Below are 25,716 nucleotides of genomic sequence, written 5' to 3'. Positions count from 1 at the left end.
ACGCAGGTTCCTCACATATGGTGCAAGTAGAGGCAAAAGATCTTTCGACGTCAACACTCTTATTTGAGTCTGACATTTCTGTTTCAGATCTTGAAACACAGCTTTCTTCACAATGGATGATTGATCTTGAAGAAGGGATAGGTGGGCTTCCTGTTTGGCACTGATAAGGCTCAGAATTTCTTCGCTGTTGCCCTCGAAACTGTCTTTATTTCCTCAGCTGACTCAATGATAGCCCTTTGGAGCATTGACCATTCTTACTCCACGTCATTTGTGCATACGGGATTCCTTGCCATTCGGTTCATGATCCTCCTTCCCTTTCCAAAAGATGGTATAGCCCAATCCAAAACTGCTATGTGGGCAGTTCTGGGCTACTTTGGCTGTCCTGAGCATTTTGTGGGCCTGGTGCAAGCACTTCACGATGGTATAACTGGACAAATTCTCCATCAAAACAACTTCTCTGAACCATTCACAATAACACATGAATTGAAGCAGGGTTGCGTACCTGCTCCAACACTGGCATTGAAGTCTCCAAGCAGTAGCAGTTTGTCGGACTGTGCTATCTTGGTGATGATGGAGTTCAGCTGATGGTAGAAATGGTTCTTCGTTTCTTCATCGGCTTTCAGGGTGGGGGTATATGCAGAGATGAATATGATAAACCTATCACCGGAGAGTGGTATATGGAGTGACACGAGCCTTTCACTGAATGCAATGAGTGTGAACTGATGATCTTTTACCAGTTTTTTCCTAACTGCGAATATCTAACCACATGAATACAGTTCTCCCCATCCTCCTTCCCTTTCCAAAAGATGGTATAGCCCGATCCAGACTCAATGATCTTCCCTTCATCTGATAGTCCAGTTTCGCTCAGTGCAGCGACTTCTATATTTAGTCTAGCAAGCTCATGGATGATGAGAGTTGCTGTTCTCTCTAGTAGCAATCCCAGAACACCAACTGAACAACATGGTTTCGGACACAACAGAGGGATAACAGATCTTATCTTTGCCATTAGAAAGTTAATGGAAAAGTACTCGGAAAGAGAAAAGGCCTATATGTTGTGGTTTTTAGGTTACGACAGCATGCTGAGAAGTAAAGTAAAGGAGAGACAGGACAAACAAAAGATAAGAAGAAAACCTAACATTTTGTCTTAGTTTTAACTGTATCAGTACAGATCTACACGAAGTTCGTAAATTGTACCAAAAAAAAAAAATATCCCAAATCCTCTAATTCAGAAGATCCCAATGTTGTATGAGGGTTGTCAGAGCAGCGCACAAGTGGGAAATGGTAAATCAGAATTATTCATGAGGTATATTTTGGGCTTATGCCGTGGAATTAATTGTAAACACAATCTACGCATTTCGAAAGGAACCTTGCCTATCTTCATCAGGAGACAACAGAGAAAAGAAACGACGTATTAAAGGATGCTAGGAGAAAGCAACAACGAACTTGAAATGGTGCCATAAGATGTAAAATGGACGCCATTTTTGCCCCATGCTAGAGACAACGAATGGCAACAGCAAAGGATTACTCTCTAATGGTTATGATAATAGGTAACCATGATTCACTGAGGTTGTAACCTGTATCGCGGTTGAAATTATCTGGGTGTTTACGTATTTCAACCGCCTCCCTGATAATTCTTGGGCGATATTGCTTTATACGGACAAGAACATCCACTTCTTGGAACAAGACATCATGACCAGGTGTTAAGGCAAGAGCAGCAACAGCTGATTTATTAGGTTGGTTGAGTCTGTTACATCTGGTATGTTCTTTTATGCGAGTACACACCGTTCTCGAAGTCTGCCCAATATAAACGTTGCCACAAGTACAGGGAACTCTGTAGATACCAGGTTGTTGCAATTTAGGCAAACTATCCTTAGTTGGTCGCAGGGGTTGCCTAATCATAATTGATGTTCCAAAAACGTTCGTACATGGTACCTACGTAAGATTTTAGCAATACGATCCGTCGTGTTATGTATGTAATGTAGGTAAGACACATTAGGAGTTGTAACAAGAGAAGTTTATGAAGAGAGAAACAGCTGGAGACATATCGTACACACAAATCCTACCCAGCCCGCTGGAATGATCCACAGATGATGACAATTACTAACAGCATACAGTAAGCTTAAGCCAGATAATGATAATTAGCACAAAAGGAAATGAAACTAAACTTAAATGCAAAATAAACTAAGAAAAATGTTTTCTTACCTTATTAGTGAAGAGTGGTTTGATGCTTTCAAAAAGCTTCACCTATAAAAGAAAATTAATTAAATATTAGTAAAAAATTACAAGTCAGTTGAGATAATTATAATACAGTAGATCCTCGATAATTCAAAGTCGGTTAATTCAAAATCTCCCCTAATTCAACGCAGCTCTCGTTCCCGGAAACATAAAGTACGGTTTTTTGTGTGTTATTTAAATTGTTTCATTCGAAATACGGATAATTCATAATTTGAAGAACGATATCAGTCCCGTTACCGAAATTCAGACTTTTAATTCGAAACTGTCTTTATATTTTGAAAAAATAGTATTTTTCAGAGAAATTTAAATGGAAAATTTCTCCGCGTTATGAAAGAACGCGTCCTCTGGAACGTTCAGGGGTAACTTTCCGTGCTTTCACCCACTTCAGCGTGTCTACAGCGTGCTTCATATCTGTGAAGTTTGAGTGGAATAATTTTTTTGTATTCAGGATTTTAAGGAGCGCCACAATATCACGTAAAATAGGAGGCAGTGTGCGAATAGGTAGAATCCGCTAACACTGACAATGCCGACAGTTGGTAAAAAAGCGTGCTTATATAATCAATTCGTACGCACCAAACAATGTTGTCAATGCCGATGAAACTGCATTGTTTGTTTCATTTTTTTAAATGCTGAGGCCAAATGGACTTATGATTTTAAAGGAGAGAATTGCCAGCCAGAAAACGTACTGTGTTGCTCTGCAGTGCACACAGAAGCGAGAGACTTCCTTCCCCCGTCATAGGAAAGTTCGAAAAGCCACGATGTTTTTAGGGCGTCAGGCACTTTCTGTGCAATACAAGGCATCGAAAAATTCAAACAGTACAGTAATTGGAAAGATAAAGCATTTCCACAGGGGAGTCAGCATAATTTGTCCTCGTCTTTGAATAGTGGGTTTTTTCTTTCCCTTTTCGTTGCGCGAGGTTATGTTTGCCACTGTTTCATTCAGTGCATTATTTGAATAATGTAAATGCACCTTGTTGGATACATTTCTGAAATAGTGTTTTCCATGGCATTTGAAAAGTTTAAACTGAGAATCTAGGTGATTGCATGCATTAATGGGTCTTAGAAGTGCCATGGTGGGAAATCGTACAAGAGTAGTCACTGTACTGTTGTAATGCGGACAGAAGCGAAAGACTTTCTCTCCTCATCAGAGGAAAGTTCAATAAGCCGTGATGTTCCCAGGGCATCGGGTACTTTCCATGCATGTCCAAGGCATTTAAAGTGCATACAGTACAGTAATCCAATGAATAAAGCACTTGCACAGAGAGCCAGTATAGAATTCCCTTCGTCTTTGAATCAGATTTTCTTTCTTTTGACTTCACTGCGTGAGGTTTCGTTTGCCAGCTAGTTATCCAAGTGAATTATTTGAATAGGCCTACTGTAAATGCACCTTGTTGGATACATTTCGGAAATTGTTTTTTTCCATGCTATTTGAGAAGTTGAAACTGTGAATCAAGATTAACTGCATGCAGTAACAGGTCTTAGAATATATTGTGATGCCGCAAGGGTTGGCATTTCCGGATTACATGTTGGCAGTTAAATCGAAATCCAATTTTTGTGTCCCAACGACTTTGAATTAACAAGGTTTTACTGTAATAGCATTAATAATAAAAATCATAAAAATGCATAACAAAGCAATATATTAGCACCTGATCCTCCAAGGTGTGGCCACACTGCTCAGAAGGGTCCATTATATACAGAACAGCAGCACGTAAATGAGCCAAAGCAGTTATTGCCTGCATCTCTATTACATTTCTCTGCTCAAGAGGATGATCAAGGATTCCAGGAGTGTCTATCACTTGCCAACGGATATATTTATAATCCATATGACCCACGTACAATGACTTAGTAGTGAATGCATAAGGCTGTACTTCAACATCAGCCCGGGTAACCTGCAAAATCACAATGTAAGCCAAATTATGAATGAATGATTATTTCATAAAAGAAGAAGTATGAATTTTTCAACTGATACTAGAACTATCTAAGAACTAAGATAGTACAATAAATAATATTTTAAAACTGTAAGGCCCGGTTTCATCAACACATGTTAGTACTTAACAAGGTGTTAAATCATTTTAACATACGATTTAAGAAAATTTGCGTTTCATCAACAAATGTTAACATTAACAAATGTTAAACTGCGTATTAAAGTTAACATCAGCCATTTCCAATGTTAAATGGCTAACATTAGCATTTAGCAACCTGTTCCAAAATGGCTGCTGTGAATCTCGCTTTCGAGGCGGAATTGCTCTATTTAGATCTTTTACAAAACAATCCTGATCGAAGAAGAGTTCAGCGACGTAATGACTGAAAATTTGACGGATCCGAAATTTCTTCATAGGTACAGGTTATCGAAAACAGTCGTTGCTAAGGTTGTTGACGAAATTCAATTGAGGTTAGAATATCCTACGAAGCGAAGAGAAACTTACCTCTTTCTCCAATGTTGGAGGTACTGATAATATTACGAGTTTTTGCTACTGGTTATTTTCACATAATGGCCGGAGACAATGCTGGAATTTCTAAAGCCGCTGTTAATAGAGTTGTTGGTCGAGTGTCTGCAGCAATAGCATCCATGAGAAGGAGGTATATAATATTCCCTTCAGTAGAAGAGCGTCAGCAAATTATCCGCGACTTCTATGAAATAAGCCGTTTTCCTGGTGTTTGTTCTACGTGCAATAGATTGCACACATGTAAGAATCCAATCACCTGGAGGCAATTGGGCCGAAATATATCGTAATCGAAAGGGATTCTCTGTTAATGTTCAGGTGATTAGTGAGCCTAACCTCCAAATCAGGGATATACTTGCTAGGTGGTCTGGTTCTGCACACTACAATACAATATTTAATGACTCCCATATCGGAGCACAGTTTGAAGTGGGACAATTAACGAAGTGATTTTGTTAGGTGACAGCGGATACCCGCAAAAAAAGTATCTGTTTACCCCATTGAAACCCTCGCGGACTTTTCCCGCGCCTTTTCTTTTCTTATATCGTCAAGCCATCTGTGCGCTTGCACTCATACTAACTAATTCAATTAACAACTCTTTTTGGAAGGAGGAAAAATTAGAACTACGATTCCGTTTCACTTCACGCGCCATATTTTACAGCTGTGCTCAAACAAAAGCGCATCGGAGCGCGCTGTAAAACAGCATGTTCGTACCACTGCCTCCTTGATTCGCACCAGTTCGCAATATTGGGAGAGTTAACAGTCGATTAGTTAACATTTCACAAGAAAAGTTTGATGAAACGCAAGAAACCTAACAAGGTGTTAAATTTCTAACTCCGTATTAACTAACTACTTGTTAGTATATATTTAACATGTGTTGATGAAACCGGGCCTAAACATTTTTACTTTTTTAGGTTCCAGTAAAATTCTTATTATTTCCATACATTTGTACTTCATGTATGTGTTTTTTTAAGCTTATTGATCAAATGTGTAGCCATTAGCAGTTCAAAAGATATGTTTATATGTTTAAATGTTTTTTTGCAGATTTTGTCATCTTCATCGCTAAAAATCTGTCTCTGAACTCAAAACTTTGAAACAATCTGTACTTTCTATCTGTAACATACTCCTCAGTGCTACCGACTTAGACTAACAGCGAACTTCACTCTAATTACAGTCCATACAAGATTTGTTCACCTTGCATTACTCTTCACGGCTATCAATAATTTATTACTCCTGTGCGAATTGATGTGAGAAGTGACTATGAGTGAAATGAAGAGAATTGTATTACAATTTCAAAAAAAATTAAGTACTGTATTCTGAAAATAGCATATGACAATGGTAAGAAAGTGAGTGTACTAGTGAATTAACAAGGTTTTACTGTAATAGCATTAATAATAAAAATCATAAAAATGCATAACAAAGTAATATATTAGCACCTGATCCTCCAAGGTGTGGCCACACTGCTCAGAAGGGTCCATTATATACAGATCTAGCAACTCATATACCTTAAATTCTACTGTTGCCTGGGAGAATGCCCGTTACTGAGGTTCTAATAGCACATAGCCAGAGGCATTCCCTTCAGCAGGCCAATGTTGAGCAAAAATGTTAATGAACTGGAGATAGGACTCACTACGGAAGATCTGTATGGGATTCGGAAATTTTCAAAGGAGCTCACAACCCGGTATGCTGCTAAAGGCACAGGGCTGTACTTTACCTTAATGCCTGATTGCACGAGGCTTTTACGGCGAGAAAGGAGATGGGAGCGAACAGCATGTGACTGTTCTGTTGTTCATCAATAGTAATGGAAGCAAAAAAATGCATCCACTAACAATAGAAAAATTTGCAAAATTGTGCTGTTTTAAAAATGTTGGCACACTTGCCACAAAATAAGCAAGTAATAGCAAGTCATGGGTAACAGCAACTTCCCACAAAGTACACAAGTAACCATAAGTCATGGATAATAGTAAAAGAAGACTGAATATGCAGCATTGATGCAAAAATGAGCAGAAGAGGTTGTAAGATTTTGTTGTACGTCGACAAACAACAAGCAAAATCATTTCTGTACAGGACATGAAGGCCCTTGGAGGGGTGAAACGTAAAGCCTTCCACCATGCGTATCGTCGCCACTTGGTGGGGTATAATGGTTAAGTCAATGCCTGGCTACATTTGCCCCCAAGAATTAACAGAGTACTCATTATTTTGGTGCAGGTTGAATGAACTTCAGGCCCACACGCACCTCAGGAACGGGAAATCTCATTTCTTAAATTTTTCGACTTCCTGCTAGTGAACTGAACTCGCGTCCTTCCAGGTGAACAAGCACACCTTTACTGCCTTGACCAGGCAGCCTCTTCCCAACACTTCATCTAAATTGAGAAATATAACTAAGGAGTTTCCTTCTCCAAATTGCACTAGCTAGCTTCCAAATGCTGCACGGTGGCTTAATATGATATTTCAAGCAGCATTATGCTTATGCAGCATACCATCTGCTGTGTGAATGTTCGAAAGAAAGATGAAATGAAGATACAAGTTTTCCAGGTGAGATTTTCTTATTACCTCTAGATGTTTGCAATTGTAAACAAATGAAGTAGGATGTACATGCCTTTCCCTTTGTGGTCCGACAAATAATGTTAGCAAAATTTATTTTTATATGCATAAATTAAATTCACTGCCTAGGATTTTGGGTGATAATAAAACTGTTTCCAGCAACATGTAACCGCTGAACCATTATGATCTACCAAGCAAGTCAGCCGCATGGTTAGAGTTACGTAGCCGTGAGCTTGCATTTGCGAGAGGGTGGATTTGAATTCCACTGTCGGTGGCCCTGGAGATGGTTTTCCGTTGTCTCCATCTTCACACAAGGCAAATTAAGGCTTAATTAACTTAAGGCCATGGCCACTACCTTCCCAATCCTAGCCCTTTCCCATCAGCAAGTCAGCAAAAACCTTGTACGAGATAGTGTGATGTTAAACCACTTGGAAAAAAAAAAACCTCATGGTATTTTAAATACAAAGTTCGTATAATTTTATGTCTGTGTTGTTTACTGTTTTCATCCTGTGCTGGATGTATACTTTTAACAGCTTTCAGATTGAGATGAGTTTCTTCTAACAAGGCCTCTGGAAAACATAAATGAAGTTTTACTGCAATTAATAAAGGCAAAAGAATAAAATAATATTAAATGAAAGTATAATTTCATGTCTGTGCTCCTTACTGTTATCCTTGTTCTTGTGCGGTGTACACTTACACGTCTTTTGCAAATAGACAGGTTCTTTTTAATAAGACCTCCAAGAAACTTATAAACTAAGTTTTACTGCAATTAATAAAGCTAGCACATCAACAGAACATAAAACACTAAATGTAAGTAATAACACAACTAACATTCTAGTTTCCTAAACAGTAAACTGCACCTGAACACCTAAAGCAACTAACCACATGTATTCTCCTGTTTACTGACATTAACATCACTTACTACAACCATGTGATAATTCAATGTTAGTAGCACCAAGGAGGCTACAAGTAGGGTGAATGTTCCAAGATTTATTATTATAGAATTTTTTTTTTAAGTTTTACTTATCAGGAAGGAAAACAGGTGTTCTTAATACTACACATCAAATGACAGTTATATTTAAAATGAAGGAACATACCTTGTTAATAAAACTGGATTTTCCAACATTTGGGAATCCACATATGATGATAGTTCGAGTATACGGATCAATGGATGGAAGACGAGCAAGATGCTGACGCACTTGTTCAAGGTACTGTAGATTGGGGCCTTGGCGCTTCATTATGGTGGCCATACTGATTAAAATGACAAACATAAACAGTAACATATAAAACTCCTTTTCAAAGTTAAAATTATTTTTAATAATAACTGCATAAAATGCCCAGTATTCTCTTCTACTTATTTCCAGAGATGAACTTTAAGAAGCACTGTTGTTGTCAATCCAGTTTACAGTCATTAAACAAAGAACGCTCAAAGCTTGTGATGCTGTCACCAATGCTGTCTGCACTAGCAAGAAGAATATTAGAATTTTTGTACTGCATAGCAATAATTCCAATTCTTCAAGGTTTGTTAGTTAAAACATGAGCACCATACATGAGAAATTTTTTGTGCAATTGCTCAAAATTTTGTACATTTTATTAGTATATCATGTGGGTTGAAAATGACTTGCTGGGCAGTTTGCCCAGATCAATCATTCACATATATTTTTGCTAAACTTGTGGGGGAGAAACCATAAACAGAAAAAGTGTTGGAGACCTTCTACATGAAAAACATAAATGGATGGATGAAATATCTCCGTCAGCCAAAACGCTGAAAATTATAAGTGTGTGAAGCTGGAAGAAGCTTAGGTTATTTGGATATCCCAAGTCACTGTGAAAATGGAACTGCAACCGATGAGGTCACCAAGGAAGCATTTTGGTGACTAATTAGGTGTTACAGACATGGCATACAGAAGAGGTTGACCTGGCAGTTGTATAAGAGGACTGTGAAAACCTTTCACCAATCAATATAAATTATGGTGCAAGTGATATATACAATATGGTTGAAATTGCTTTGCAGATGATACAGTGCACTCCCGATAATTCACGTGTGGATAATTCGCTTTGCAGTTAATTCGCGGGTCTCGGGGTGTTATTTTTTGAAGTATTAATTCTTACTCCCACTAATCATTACGCTGAGTACAATTATCTCTGCCTAGTTTAAAAGAATTCTAATGTGATGCATGGAGACGAAATCATTGATATTTGAGGAGACAGGACTTCGTTTCTCTACGATGTGGCAGTAGGACTATATGCACACTGCTGCCAGAATGCTGCAAACTTGGAAACATTTGAGCACAGCATAGATTACTGTAATCTTGGAAGCAGAGACAATGAAACAGGAATGCACTCGGAATTTACTCTCCCTTTCCCCACAGCCCAAGGTCGCTAAACTGTAAGCCAAGTGAAGGGTAGGTACACCGGCAGCAAATGTATTGTAGGCTACTGTACTTGAGAAGTGTGAACGGAGTACGGAAGTTTTTTCGAAGTTTTGAATAAGTCAGTAGTAAGAGTTTTCAATATGAGTGGTTGAAAAATGAAATATAAAACATTAACAGTCAGTGAAAAAATGAAAATTATAGTAAGTAACAGGAATAGCAGCAGATAGTGTTTTCGGACAAATCCAGGTTCTGTTTGTTTGAAAATGATAGCCACATTTTGGTTCACCGCAGACAGGGGGAGATTCATAACACTGATCGCATTCGCACAAGACACACAGCGCCAATTCAGGGCCTTATGGTGTGGGGTTATTGGGTACAACCACAAACCATAGTTGTCGCATGTCCAGGGCACTGTGACCAGTATGACCTACGAGAATGACATCCTGCGACCAGTAGCCATACCATTTCTGTACGACATCCCAGACGCCATATTTCAGCAGGACAATGCGCGACCACATGTTGCTGCATGAACATGTGCCTCCCTGTTGTCACAGGATTTCAGACTGTTGCCCTGGCCTGACCGATCACCGGACATGTCTCCAATCGAAAATATGTGGGATATGGTTTAACGATGGGTGCAGCGCTGTGACCCAATACCAACCACCAAAGATGAACTATGGAACCAGGTGAATGCAGCATTGATGGCTCTATCGGATGACGCCATTCGTGCCTTATATGCGTCTACGCCATATGTATATTATATACCATGGAAATGCACAGAGAATCGCCTCCAGACTAAGTCTTAAGCAGGAGAATGAGCACGACAGTTGTTCAGCAATAAACAATCGGTACGCTTGGCTGGTAAGTCCTTTTTGTAAAAATGTGCTCTTACGCATGGCACAAATTCATGAAACCATGGTGTGAGCAAATTAACATCCATCCAAGCATTATTTTGAGTCCTATAATGATTGAGACATTTTTAAAACATTGAGAATTTCAGAATTCCCCAATCATTGTTGGCTTCACATTTGCATACCTGCAGTGTTTGCAAAAAACAGAATGATCACACAGTCTTTGTTCTGTTTACATCCCTTTTGTGCCATTTCACTTTCACAGGCAAGAACAGTTGTAGGGAGGCACCTCTACAATAATCATGTCTCATCAACATTATAAATATATTCTGCATTAAGACCCCTCATCAATTAATGGTCTTTATTGAAGAGGTGAATTTCAAGGATTAGTGTAGCTCGAATGAAGTGACAAACGATGAGAATTTTCATCTGTGGTTGCTGGATGAAAGACCACCTCAAATTCATGATTATCACACAATCCCTGTCCTGTAACACATTACAGTACATAATGTTACTAAGCTACACATAAGGCTGCTGTCACTCTGTTGTAGTAGGTTTTGAACACAAGAAGAAGAAAATGCGTGAAAGCTGATTATGGTAGGATTGAGCAGACTGGAACAGTCAGTTGTTCTGAAACATTAGGAGCTTGAGGAGGGGTGTTTCGATACAGTGTGCCGGCAGAAGGGACTGTAACTGCGCGGTAGAGAGAACTTCGTGAGACAATGTGACATGCTCTGTGTCAGCGGGAATGCGCGTGTACCGGTCGTGCTATGTGTAGTTACGGCCAGAATAAAGCTGCACGGAACGTGAACGAAGAGTCGGAACACTAAAATTCATGCCCAATAATCATGAATGATGATGGCAATCATTTTGTCGAAACTGGTACCATAAGTTTGAATAAATGAATGTGATGACTTAATAATCTATCACATAATTTAGTATTGAATAGGTGGATCCTAATACCTTGCTTTTTTATTATGTGAATCTCGATTTAATACGGATCCTGAAATGAAGTTTTTGATGTTTCAACATTAAGTAGAAGTGTTTACAAACGCCATAATGTTATTTTCACCACTTAAAAATATACTTGCAAAGTTGAAGAAACATTTGTCAGTACTCTATTTATGTACGCAATATACAAGCAGAACATGAAAATAAAAACTGTGGGATGTTTAAATTTGAAATGTCTCATCACTGTGCTGGTTGAAGATCTCTTCGCAGACGAAATAGAAGAACATAAATTGTATTTCACTCTGCCTAATTTTATTCTAGTAAAAAAAAAAAAAAAGTTTTAAACAGGACTCCGGTGCAACATTAAGCAAAGTTTACCATCTTTCGTACAGTGTATATCACTAGGCTTCAATGAAAACACTCCTACAAAACAGTTGAAAACAAAACAAAACTCGTTTAGTTATTCGCACGTACCGAAGGCCAGTTGCCGGTGCAACGGAACTCACAGAACCAAGAGGATATGACAGAACATGGAACACGCTAGCACGTGGCGGCACGCTGTCTGTATCGACAGTCAGCTAGTAGGCGAAGGGTAGTGCATAGTGGCGCTTCTGATGCGATAGCGAGTCACTGTCTCGGGCTCGCTTGAGAATGTTTCAGAACAACTTACACTCGGTGTTCCAGAACAGTGGAACATAACTGTGCAGAAACAGGGACACAGTGCCCAACTCTAGACTATGGTGCATTGGGCATGTGCTGCGAGTAGAAAATGATAAAACTGTTGAAAGATACGTAACACAACTGTTATTATAAAGAGATTCATAGGATGATCTAGGAAACAGCATTTGTCTGGTGTGAAAATGACAAACTACAGAAAACCACCTTTATCACCATCTACCCAATGCAAGCTCACAGCTACGCAATCTGCGCGGAACAGCCAAATCTTTCAAAGAAGTCGAAATAATCTTGCTACCCTAACGCCTCTTTAAAGGTAAAGATCTCTCTATACAACAAAATACATCAAATTATTCCTATAAAATGAGAAAGATTACTCATTATAATAGGCTAGCCATGTCCTTCAAAGGAACAATAGCGAACATGCATGATCCGGTGTTTTAATTAAAAATATGCTAATCTAATTCAAAATTTCATGCAGAATTCAAAAATGTGATCAGAATGTACAAATAATAACTCCAAACATGATAAAAATCTAAATCAATGTATGAAACTGTCACGTGACGCAAGTACGCGATCTCATTGGTCTGACGTCATCGTACAGGTTGACTGAATTAGCAGACGAAATAACACAGTGTGCTGTGAGAAGCAGGATACACTTCGCGTATGCTACTTTATGTTAGTGTCTGGTATAGTTAAATTCGAGGTTTATACATTGGATAATAATCTGAGTGGTATATTTTAGACTTAAAATGAATCCTGCGCAGACAGTGAGGCAGAAAACTTATAAATGGTGCAGAGTTCCGATGTATTGCACATCGCATACCATCCCAAACAAATTGTTTATAAATGTTCCAAAGACACCAAAAATAGGGAGAAATGGATTTTGGCGGGCCGGAGAAAAGCTGGTGATATATCGGAAAAGTCTACAGTTTATTTTTTTGAAGATTTTAACGTAAGATGAATTTGTTTGAAGTTTCAATCACTTTTTCATGTCAGCTCTTCTAGTGGTAAAACCTTAAATTTTAATGTATGATGCTTTATTTAAATGCTTCAATTACATCTTGGAATATGAAAGTAATAAACAGTGCATTAATTAATGCTGATTATTAAAGTATTCTCCAAACCTAACCTTTTTTTTGGGGTGATCCATGTCAAGATAATAAATCAAAGGTGTTATGAACCATTTTGACAGCTCTAATTCTACCAATTTATCATGGCATGCGACAGTTATTTATGTCTTTATTGAAGAGCTTAATTTGTAAAGAAATTTAGGCTATATCTAAATACTCTACAATATAACAAAAAATAGGCGTGTACATCATGAAAGGAAACAACGTGAATTTAACAAATGTATAACTCTACACAAAACCAATTCTTGTCTGTTGGGGTCTTATAAGTTAACAATGCTAAATTATAATAATCATCATAATATTAATGAAATAAATAACATAATTGCACACAGGTGAAAATAGTGATGTTGGTGTTTAAAATATTGTCCAACTTAGCCTAAGTTTTAGGTTATATAAGCCAAGTCAATAAACCGAAGGGTAAAAATACCGGGCGAGTTGACCGTGCGGTTAGGAGCGCGCAGCCGTGAGCTCGGATCCGGGAGGTAGTGGGTTTTGAACCCCACTGCCGGCAGCCCTGAAGATGGTTTTCCGTGGTTTCCCATTTTCACACCAGGCAAATCCTGAGGCTGTACCTAAGGCCACAGCCGCTTCGTTCCCATTCCTAGGCCTTTCCTGTCCCATCGTCACCATAAGATCTATATGTGACGGTGTGACATAAAGCGCAAAAAAAAAAAAAAAAGTAAAAGCCCCAAAGACATTCCTGTATGGAACGACTAAAATGTCATCAGGACACTTTTCTCGCCTGATATGCTCAGCTTGTTAAAAGCCAAATGTAATTAATGTTATTGGCTTTACGCCCCGCTAACTACTTCTACGGTTTTCGGAGATGCCAATGTGCAGGAATTTAGTCCTGCAGGAGTTCTTTTACGTGCCCGTAAATCTACCGACACAAGGCTGATGTATTTGAGCACCTTCTACTACCACCGGACTGAACCAGGATCGAACCTGCCAAGTTGGGGTCAGAAGGCCAGCACCTCAACCGTCTGAACCACTCAGCCCGACTTGTGAAAACTAGATGAAGCCATATTTATCTTTATCATGTTTAACTTTTTCCCTCCACAAGGATATTTAATGTTTCTCTCTCATGGGCCCCGGAAGTGGGTAGGCCAGCTGTCCCAACCATAAATATATATTTTTTTGGGAATGATAGATTATAGCCCTATAGTAATATGATCTTTCTTTCCTTCTTTTTTTCCTTCTTAATCAGTTTATCCTTCAGGGTTGGTTTTCTCTCGGACTCAGCGAGGGATTTCACGTCTACCGCTTCAAGGGCAGTGTCCTGGAACATGAGACTTTGGGTATGGTGATGAAACTGGTGAGGAGGGCCATTACCTCGCCCAGGCGGCCTCACCTGCTATGCTCAACAGGGGCCTTGTTGGAGGATGGGAGGATCGGAAGGGATAGACAAGGAAGAGGGAAGGAAACAGCCGTGGCCTTAGGTGCCTGGAGGAGAAGTGGGAAAATACGAAAAACCACTTCGAGGATGGCTGAGGTGGGATTCGAGACCCCTCTACTCAGTTGACCTCCCGAGGCTGAGTAGACCCCGTTCCAGCCCTCGTACTATTTGTTTTCAACTTTCATGGCAGAGGCCGGGAATCGAAACTGGGCCTCCGGGAGTGGCAGCTAATTACATAAACCACTACACCACACAGGCGGAATAGTACTATAATGCTACCTATATGTCTATGTTAGTGCTGAAATCCGATTTCTTACTTTACTAATGCTGAAAGCCCGAAAATGTAGATCATGAATAATAAACAATCGGCTTTTAGTAACGGCTGATGCGCAACGGCTGGTAAAGCTGCATGCGGTACTGTATTGTGACGTCACAGCGCGCCGCTTACGTCAGAGGCCATTTCACTCGCCTTGCGGAAAGGCACTATTAAATACTTTTTTTTAATGGTAGAAAACAAGGCAACTTACTACAATGTAATACGTTTACGTATGTACCATCCCTATTGTAAGATAGAAGCATGGGCAAAAATTTGGAACATCTAATTTGACACATAGCTAAAATAAACAGGGAAACAAAGGTTCCTTCTAGTCTCTTCTAGTGTTCCTTTCTATATGACTGATTGCCGGTTTTTGTCTGTTTAATATGATTAGCTACGTTAGTATTTACAGATAATAAACTAAACAAAACTTGCATATCCTAGACAATGCTTTACAAAATTATTTTATTGCCTTCATTCCATCATGTAATTTTGCAATCAATTCAATTTATCAGAAATCATCTCAGAATTAGTTTATAGTGAAAACCTGATATTCAATGATGGAAAAGAACATAGCTCCCTTCTTTTATTCAGTAAAATATATCTTGCATTAAATCCAAACTATAATTGATCAGATGTTTACATACCGTCCAAGAGCTGCTTTCTTGAGTTGCTTGCATCGGTACAAAGAATCTCCAAACTTGAGAAGACGTACATAATCTTTGGCAACACTAAAAGAAAAAGAAAAAAAAAGCTCAATAAGAGAGACGAAATTCAAGGAAAAACAAAAACCAGTTCAACTGTTATAATTGTTACAGAATCAAACAACATACAATATTTACAGTATTATTTTCCTATGCTCAAATACCTGTTACAATTTTCAAATAACATGGAACAAGTTGTGGTACAGTACAAATATATTCAAAACTCCATTTTCAAAGAGCATTTCTAATAACATTATACAGAAGTCTATTTAGAGCACGGATTTGTCAATTAGTAACTGTATTCAGGAGAGTAATGAAGAAAAAAAACCCTGTAAAATTTGGCAAAAAGAAGATAGTAACCTTCCAGTACCCACTGTTCAATCATTCAAAGCATACTCGTTTTTCAAAACAGAAAGTTGTCTCCTCTTTCTGTTGCAAACTTCTCACACTGAACTGTCATTGTGTTTGTCCTGTTGTGTGTTCATTTTAATGTTCCTACCTCTTTGTGTACGACTTTGTCATTTGTTTGTTTCCATTTCTTACACGACTGTTAGGACCCTTTCCACCTTCCGTGCATGTCCTGTGTACCAAGTTTTTTTACTTGTCCTGTGTACCATGTCCTTTACCAGCTGGATTAATCTTTATCATTTTGTCTCTTCCCTTTTCCTGTCTTTGCCATAGGGCAAGCTGTTCAGGCATTCACAACAGCTTGACAGGCCAGATGAAATAACGTTGGAACTGATCATTCTGTGGTGAGCGGAAGTACTGCTGAACGCTCTGTTAAGCAAAGAGCGATAACAGTTTTTTGAAGGTCGTATTAACAACATGATTTCTTACGTCTGCTGTCTTGGTTAGTCACAATACAATAGCAACCGAGCACAGCTGTTAGTTTTGAAAAGTTTGGCACCACAATCCCATCTCTGCAAGCATCATGTGTCATCGGTGGCCCCCATACATCCTAGTTGTTAGGAAATCAAATATTGCTGCTGAGATGTTAATATCAATATTAACCCTCTACTGCCCAGTGTGACTTTGAAGTCACATATCATTCTGTACACATTTTCTACTGTTAGAATGCAATTGAGCCAGTACTTCCCAGTGTAACTTTCAAGTTACAGTATGGCTGTGTGATTTTCAACTGTTTATAGTTTAATAGTTATATGCATAAGCCACCAGTAAGCGCCAAATCTATGGTTGGGAGCATTTCCCAGGCACATGGCGGATAGCTAGTTTTACAATTATGTTTTGTGTTATTACTAAAAAATTATATGCATAAAAATATAGAAACCAAAGGTAAGCATCTTGAATATTTTATGAGACTGTTATTTTATAAATTAGTCAATTTTGTAGCTCATAATTCAAAAGTAAAGCTTTGTAACCTCAAAATCACATTGGGCAATAATGGCACCATAACCTTATTTTATGTTCCAGGAGTCATGAATGTTCGGTCGTTTTATGGAAAGCCTAAAGGGAAGGAAAATAACGTCCAGATTAGGCCAATATCTGGATATGAATCAGAAGATTCTGTATTAGCTTCTGATTCGGATGAAGATGTTGAAATAAGTAGGAATGAAACTTCAAATATTATTATTCCAGAGAGCGATGACAGCGATACAAATGAAGAAGAAAATAATGCAGAAGGAGTAGGAGATGAAGATGAAAGAATGGGACCTGATAATGACATTGAAAATGCAGCACCCAATCTTACTGAATGTTCGTGGAAGGCAATTACTAGTCGCTCGATTATGCCTATTACACCATGGAAAGGAAAACTTCCCTGTGGACCAGATGTTATTCAGTCACCAATAACATATTTCAAACAATTAGTAGATGATAGTATTCTAGAAAACGCAGTGTCTCAATCTAATTTATACTCAGTGCAGAGAGATCCTTCAAAACCCTTGCAGTGGGACAAAAATGAAATAGAACAGTTTTTTGGATGCTGTCTATTTATGTCTATCTATGGACTACCATTATCTCGGATGTATTGGAAAACTGAGACTCGAGTACCTGCTGTTGCTAATGTAATGTCCCGTAATCGGTGGGAACAAATAAAACTAAATCTTCATTTCAATGACAATAGTACCATTGATCCAGATGATGAGATTTACAAGATTCGACCATTTTTACAGGTTCTAGTGCAGAATTTCAAAACAATACCCATAGATGAGAAGCTGACAGTTGATGAACAAGTAATCCCGTTCAAGGGTAAACACAGCCTAAAGAATTATATAAAGAACAAACCTAAAAAATGGGGATATAAAGCGTTTCTGCTATGTGATTCATCAGGAATTGTATATAATATGGAATTATATACAGGAAAAGTCACTCATGATACCTCTTTACCAGATGTTGGTGTAAGTGGAAATGTTGTTCTTCGCCTGGCAACCGTCATACCAAAGCATGCTTTCCATAAGCTTTATTTCGATAATTGGTTCACTAGTGTAGATCTGCAGGTTGAACTGCAAAAGCTAGGGATTCTGTCTGTGGGTACAGTACGCTGTAATAGGCTGAAAAACTGCCCATTCTCCTCAGATAAGGAATTGAAGAAAAAGGGAAGAGGCAGTTTTGAAGAATTTGCTGGTAAAAAAGGTGGTATCGATCTAAAAGCTGTAAAGTGGTACGACAATAAGCCTGTACACTTACTCAGCACATTTGTTGGTGCTTATCCAACTTCAAAAGTACAGCGGTGGGATAAGACAAAGAAAGAGAGAATTCCAGTTGAATGTCCTAATGCGGTCCTCTACTATAACAAATGTATGGGTGGAGTTGATTTGCTGAACTCCCTTACTGCACTGTACAGAACCAAGATTCAATAAAAAAAATGGTATCTCTGTATTATTTTCCATTTAGTGGATGTAGCTGTTGTCAATGCCTGGTTGCGCTACAGGAGAGATTGTCTGGCTTGCGGAGTGACAAAGAAAGAGGAGCTCTCCTTGGTCGACTTCAAATCGTCTATTGCTTCGTGCCTCTGTATGCAACACAAGGTCAGGCAGAAGAAGAGAGGAAGACCCAGTTCGTCTGAATTAGAAGCTGAAATTGAGGAAAAGAAGAAGAAAGGACCAGCTGCTCCAATGCCTCAAAGAGAAGTAAGGCAAGATGAAACTAACCACTGGCCACAGTTCACGGACAAGAGCAAGATGCAAGAAACCAGGTTGCCAAGGTGTACCTAAAGTTATGTGTGGAAAGTGTAATGTTCATCTTTGTTTCACACCTACATCTAACTGTTTTTGTTCAGTTTCACACACAGTAGAACATTTGTTTCAAGAACAGTTTTCAGTAAACTGCAGACATTGAACGATGTATCTTGTGATAATTCTGTGATTCAAAAGAGTTGATCTTCTATAAAGTAAAGAGTTCAACTTCTATAAAGTAATTTTCCAGTAAAAAGAACTGCTTTGTCTCAATTCCTTAGTATAATTTGGCTTTGAACGTGATTACGAAAATATGACAAAGATAGCACATATCAGAACATTACCGCCCAGTGTGACCTGGAAGTCACAAACCTAATTTTTGAAAATCAAAAATGAAAATTCAATAAAAACTGCATTTATGTGTAGTTTACAACATATTTACTTAGTATATGGCAGAGAAAAATTTTTTAAACACAACAAAATAATTTGGGCAGTAGAGGGTTAAGTCACCCAAAGAGCAGTAAAGCTAGTAAACTCATAACAACCAACTGCGAAGTGTGGAGTGAAGAGAAACGCAGACAATAAAGATACAGTGGAGATATATACTGTACATATGAACTTCGTCAACGACAGCAGAACTTGACATTTATTGGCTTCTTGACTTTTGACACTACTTTTGCTCAACAAATCAGGATGTGTCAGGAGTCAAGGTATTTGGTGTCATGATAAACAGGATGGTATTCTTGTTGGGTCTTCAAGCACCGATTGGCATTTGCTTCTTATTTGTTTCATGGCAAAAGAAAGCTGTTCAGAACAGTATGTCTAGCATAATATACACAAAATTTCTGCTGCATTCTTTTGCAATCTAGGAAATGTTTCTTTGTGAACAACACGACAACAACGGAACACACGGAGAGATATTATCCTCTAACACTGTAGAATTCTGTATATCTACTATTCCGAGTACCATCGGTGGTGGAATATCATCCGGTGAAACTGAAAGAAGTGCTGAACATGTCCATTTTCTGTTCATATCTACTGAAACTGAGAAACCATGCTTCAAAAGACTGATGAAGCTAGGTTATCTTGCACAAGTAATGGGGTTTGCAACTCATTATAATGATATGAGTGACTTTGTAGCTTGCTCGAATAGCAGCCTCGCTTGCAGTTTCCCAGACAGCATTAACCTAGAACAAATGGCGTCAGTAGGGAGTAAGTAGTTCATTCCGTGTTGCCCTATTCTTCTTTTTTAACTTTCAAGGCTTAATATTCTTAACATTTCCTCTCTTTTAGACCTCTCACAAAGGCTTGACCAATAACATCAATAGTTACTGGATTTTTCAATTCGAGAGTTTCAAGATTTCTATTAGCCATCCATTGTCATTATATGAGAGACGTTCATTGCCATCTAAGCCTGATCAACAACAGAATTCTTTAAGCCAATTTTAACTGAACATTGGACTAGAAATTTTATTGGAACTTTGAAAATGTTTTCTTGACTTTATAGAATAGTATAATAATTTAGTTCTCCAAGGTATCACCAAATCACACAGTCTATAAGGCTTTTTAATCTGAATGAAGTTAATTTAAGTTGTTGTTTTTTAAATGTTTTCCAATGATTTAAATCAACAAAAGGTGCAGTGTGTTAATACCACTTTACAATAGCAGCATTAATACATGCTTCTGCTCACTTGTCAAAAATATAGAGGAACTAAAATTCACCTCTTCATTTTGTAGATTAAGATTAATTTTAATCATATACCAGTAAGCAGTGATGGCAAAACTTTTCAGAATATCGATATAACGGTATTGATATATCAATGTCATTGATTTATCGGTCTTCAAAATATCGATACATCGCCGATATACCCGTTTTTAAAATATTGGTGCTCTTAATCCATTATTTTAAGACTAATTTGACATTTAACACAATGATTGAAGGATTCCTTAGGTTTAATAAGTCTTGACACAGATCAGAAAAGAATCTTAAAACACTGACCAAATACCATTTTCTTGACACGGCATAAGCTCAGAAGCCTGTATCGTGTCTACAAGTATTTGCAAGGTGTCTAGTAGGCCTAAAGAGCTAATCACTGACACCGTAAAACCATATGAAAAAAACTACAAACGTACAATTTGTGTACAAAGTACATGAATAATTATCAGAGCTCTATAAAATAATAAACATTTTCTTCCCAACTTCTTGCTCAGCACTACAATTCCATTTGTTCGTGAAAAAAAAACATGATCTTACGTCTACTTCCAATACCTCTTAGGTAATCCATTTAGATAAAACAGTTTGCCACTTAATCGCTTTCTATTTTCAGTGATGGTGTCACCGGCCTTTGAAAACAGTCTCTCTGATGGGACAGAGGTCGTTACAATGCTCAAGTGTTACCTAGCTAACATGTAAAGCTTAGGATAAACTTGTTTTAGCAGGCGAGTTGGCCATGCGGTCAGGGGCACACACCTGTAAGCTTGCATCCGGGAGATAGTGGCTTCAAACCCCACTGTACACAACCCTGAAGAAGGTTTTCCATGCTTTCCCATTGTCACACCAGGAAAATGCTGGGGCTGTACCTTAATTAATGCCACGGCCACTTCCTTCCCAGCCCTTTCTTATCCCATCGTCGTACTAAGACTTGTCTGTGTCGGTACGACGTAAAAAAAAATGTCAGGTCTTCCCACAACTCGAGGGGATTCACCCTGTGACTTACTGCCACAGGCGTTGACAAGTTCAGACTTATCCCTGAATGTAACTCCAGTGAGGATTCTGGTGTTGCCATTTTTCTTTGTGATTTAATTGCTAAAGATTTATGGTGTGCCCATATATCTATCACATATACATCTGCTTCCATCTCAGCCTCGGATTTTGAAGATGATGGTCGCGATGCTTCTTCTGAGAAAGTAGCGAAAAGTTTCTTCATTTCATTTTCAGCTCTTGAGGCTGCCATTGGGTACAAGAAGTGGATATTTTTAAATCCAGGGTCCTAAAACATCGGTAAGGCTAGCAAATGCGCCTAGTCTCGTTCTTTAAACCTCATATCAAATTCTTTGAGAATGCTAGTTTTCAAGCTGTTTCCAATGAGTTGTTTCGGTGATGAAGAGAAGATTGACTGCAACAAGCAATTCAACAGTGGAATAGCCGTACTGGCTGTCACATAGCTCTCTCCTGAAATTTCCCTTGATGAACGTTCCTAGTAAGACAACATGTTTTTTACTTCTCTGGCATTTTCTAATTCTACCGCAGACAGCATTGGTGGAGAATCTGGTTGGCTTACTAGAATGCTGCTTACAATGTTGGACAGAAGTAGAAATCATTCAAACATGTAGTATGTAGAATTCGAGCATATTCTAATGTCAAGAACTAATTTAAGCACTTCACCTTCGGAAATTTATCTTATTTTTTTGCTCTTCTCGAAACTGATCATTAACATTCACTAACCACTTGATGTATTTAACGATTTCTCTTATCTTTTGTATTATATCACGAAGCCCCGGAGTGTTCTCGATAGCAGATTCTGCTGATAAATTTATGGAATGAGCCAAATATCTCATATGCTTATTTTTCCCGAATGGATTACCCACTGCCTTCACCTCTGCTGATTCATTGTCTTTAACACCACACAACATCTTATCTATGGGGATATCCCCCTCATTTAATGCAGACAAAATTTGGTTTCTGAAGTAAACAGCAGTATCGGATTCTTGTAACTGAAACACGCCAAGTGCGATTGATTCGACTGAAGACTCCTCAATGAAATGAACTGTTAAGCCAAGAAAGCTGGTGGTTATCATCTCAGACCAAACATCCGTTGTAATTGTAAAATATTCCATGGGTATGATATATTCTTAAAATTAGACCTTAGCAAATCATATTCTTTGTTAATCAGGCTCTTCAAAGAGTTTCTGGTGGGCACTTTATACAGAGAGGAGTTGTTTCCTTCATAAGACGCTGCAATCTTTCTCCTTCAACCACCGACCAAGGCATCCCATATTAGCATATAAAGTATAAAAGTCTTTCAGTGGTAATACAGTGCCATGAACCACCCTCTGTAACAAAACTGCAAAAGTACTGCTACAGAGAACAGAAGGGTAAATTTACAATAGATGACTAACGGCTCTTTAAAAAATAGAGCTACTTTCTGCTTAATGGGTCTAAAAAATACATTAAATATTTATAAAACTATGAAGTATGACCAGCACTAATCGCCAACAATATTCCACAACTTTCCCGAACCTCACTGACGACAATGTAGGTAACGAAGCCCAAAAATGTTTAGTAAAAATAACCTAAAAATTTCTTAATGTCTCCTAATGATTGCCAGACAAATGGCTGGATAGCTGTAAATGTACTCGTGACAACTCAGAGTTGGTCACCGATGTAGTGAACTTCCCAGTAACAGTTCCCAGTGATGATACAGATGCAGACGCTGCTAAGGGGCTTCAGCCTCGCCAGATATAAAGAGTGCTTTACTGCTCCATGACACTGGCTTAAGCATTCCTTTCGAGTTTGAAGTTCCTTTAATAGGCGACGTAAACAGTATTTCATGTTTTAATGTACTGTATGTATCTTCAATTGTGCCTTCATATTTATAGTATTGTGCCTTTGCTGGCAAGAGGTAGTGTTTACAGTGTACTACTATGTCTTCTGGTGTGGGCTAGAATAAATTTGTTACTTTTATTGACCTGTCTCAGTCTTATCTTTGGCTTTGACAATATGAAAGTGGTTGAGGTATGAGTGATGCTAGTAATGCCATTCCTTATGCAGCCAGGCACTGCTATAAATCATGAGAAAATGTCGCTCATAGGGTTGGTTAGTGCATGCATTTCAGTGGGCTTGGAGGACTGATATGCAATAGCAACTTCTGGCTCAGTGAGGAAAGCAATGGCAAACTATCTCACTCCTCATTTCCCTAGTACGCCTTTTCAGTGACACCTAGGCGATCTATGACAGCTAATGGTGGACCTGTTGAGGATCCAACCTGTCGTATCGCTGATCTGGCACCGCCCGCAATTCATAATTCGTGAGCGAGCAGTTCGAAATCAATTTGAACCACGACCTCACACTACAGGAGTAAAAGTAAACATAAGAATTTTCGAGTCAGAATATGAAATACAACTTCAAGATGTCAAGGTAAAATAATTATAAGAAAATGAAACTGAAATATACATTGGGAATTATTAAGGAGATGCAGTTCTGAGCAGTAGAAGCCATACGGGCAATGGTGAAATGTTTGAACAAACACAGGATATTTGTAGTTCCTTATCACAGTATGTACAGGGTCAAAAGGATGACAGGACACAGCCAAAAGCGCACGTAGCCCAAGGAAATTTCCGATGTTCGTCCTTCTAAAAATTTGGAGAAGCTTTAGAATTTCCTCAGGGAAGGGATACTGCTACCCAATGAGAATGCGACAAATCAGAAGTACGCAGGGTTCAAAGTTCGGCAGAGCATAGCAACAGTGAAAATACGAAATTAATTTAAGGGAGAACACAGTGAGGTGGTCAGTCAGTTAATAGTTCACAGTCAGAAGAAGTAGTTGGGAAGTTAGGCTGGAAGCCTGGTGGGACAATGAGCCGGTCAGGTCGCAATCAGTATTCGAGTAGAGCTCGAGAACAGAATTATCAGCAATCAGCAATAAGTATTCTTAGGCATTGTGCCAAGAAGTTTTAGACACTCAAATAATAGGGTGTTTAGGTAAATGGAACGCAATAGCGGACTCGTTAAACCACAAGTATAAAACGGGAAGTCCTTAAGAAATATTACACGACCAGGGAAAAGTATAAGTATCTAGATAAGGAGTTGAAGCTCGTAATCTTTACGGTCAGCACAGACTTAATTAAAGGGAGAGCGGTGAAAGATTTTGACGGTTCATTTATTACAAGTGAAGGTCTCTGGAGGAGCCCACTTAAAAGTCGCTAAAATACATGGAGGAAACTCAAGGGAGGGCATCATTTAAAGGCTCGGAGTATCCTACCAGAGTGGAGCAGGGATAAGAACTGTACAAGACTGGACCGGATAGTTGAGAAGAGGTAACCACGGAACGGCAGATTCCAGTATATCCTGTGAGGTCACTAAGACAGTAGCACACAGAAGTAACAGAACTACATCTCTTGGGTACTAGTGAAGGGAACCAGTGAACCAGAATGTGTTATCTTGTGAAAGTGAAATTAAGCTTCAAGAAAGAAGACGTCGTAGAAGACTTCCTCCTCTCGGAAGATAAGTATTATCTAGTAATAACAGAACTAAGTAGGGAACCAAAGACTCATTAGCTAGACAAGATTTTGTGTAGAGTAGGAAGTTCCCTAAACTTAAGATCAATTAAACTTTCAAGAGCTGTAAATAATTGAATATTCTTGTACAGTCCACATTTTTTAGTAATTCAATATAGTGATTTTTTTGGCATTAAGCCACCTTAACTTGGTGTTCTTTTTATAGAGTTTAAGTGCATTTTAGAACCCTTTCCAGTCCCCAGCTTGCCATATCCTAAGGATATAACAAGTGGACTTAAAAAGTATGGTGTCAGGTGATGCACTAATTCAACTGTAATAATTACTAATTTAAAGGAAAATTTATAACTGCAAAAGTGATTGCCAATAGGTTACAAAATATCAGGCTGAAAATTGATTCCTTTATTAACTGTTTCAGAGGTCCTACAAATTGTTTGAGTAACAAGTTCTATAGCTGATAAGGAGAGGAAGAACATTGTACTCGCACTGAGACGCAGCTGGTGTATACATAAGGAAAGGAGAGCCCAGTTCCAGAAGTCAACAATCAACAAGTAGGGTGAGCTGAAGCCACATTTTGTAAAATGGAAGGGTCCGTTTGAACAGCCAGTCCGCCTCCTAGCCAAATTAGTGATCATGATGAAATAGTGCATGTTGAGCAATATATGTCAGTGACTGAGGCCTTACGTATAATAAACACAGAATTTGATGGTTCACAACCACATAGATT

The 25,716-nt window shown here is 38.5% G+C and overlaps 1 protein-coding gene across 1 annotated transcript in view; it reads right to left on the bottom strand.

Annotated features, from left to right (window-relative positions):
- The window catches only part of Non1 (nucleolar GTP-binding protein 1), a 178,992-nt gene that overhangs the window by 120,559 nt on the left and 32,717 nt on the right, over positions 1–25,716 (bottom strand). The window contains exons 4-7 of the mRNA XM_067147951.2: positions 15,565–15,648; positions 8,318–8,471; positions 3,882–4,124; positions 2,203–2,244 (exon numbers count right to left, since the gene is read on the bottom strand). Coding sequence (XP_067004052.2) covers positions 2,203–2,244; positions 3,882–4,124; positions 8,318–8,471; positions 15,565–15,648 — 523 coding nt within the window. The remainder of the gene's footprint in view (positions 1–2,202; positions 2,245–3,881; positions 4,125–8,317; positions 8,472–15,564; positions 15,649–25,716) is intronic.

This window comes from Anabrus simplex, chromosome 5 (genome assembly GCF_040414725.1).
Source record: "Anabrus simplex isolate iqAnaSimp1 chromosome 5, ASM4041472v1, whole genome shotgun sequence".
NCBI classification, from domain to species: Eukaryota; Metazoa; Arthropoda; class Insecta; order Orthoptera; family Tettigoniidae; genus Anabrus; species Anabrus simplex.
The sequence above is the reverse complement of the archived record's forward strand: the minus strand, read 5'-3'. Positions and strand labels throughout refer to the sequence as shown.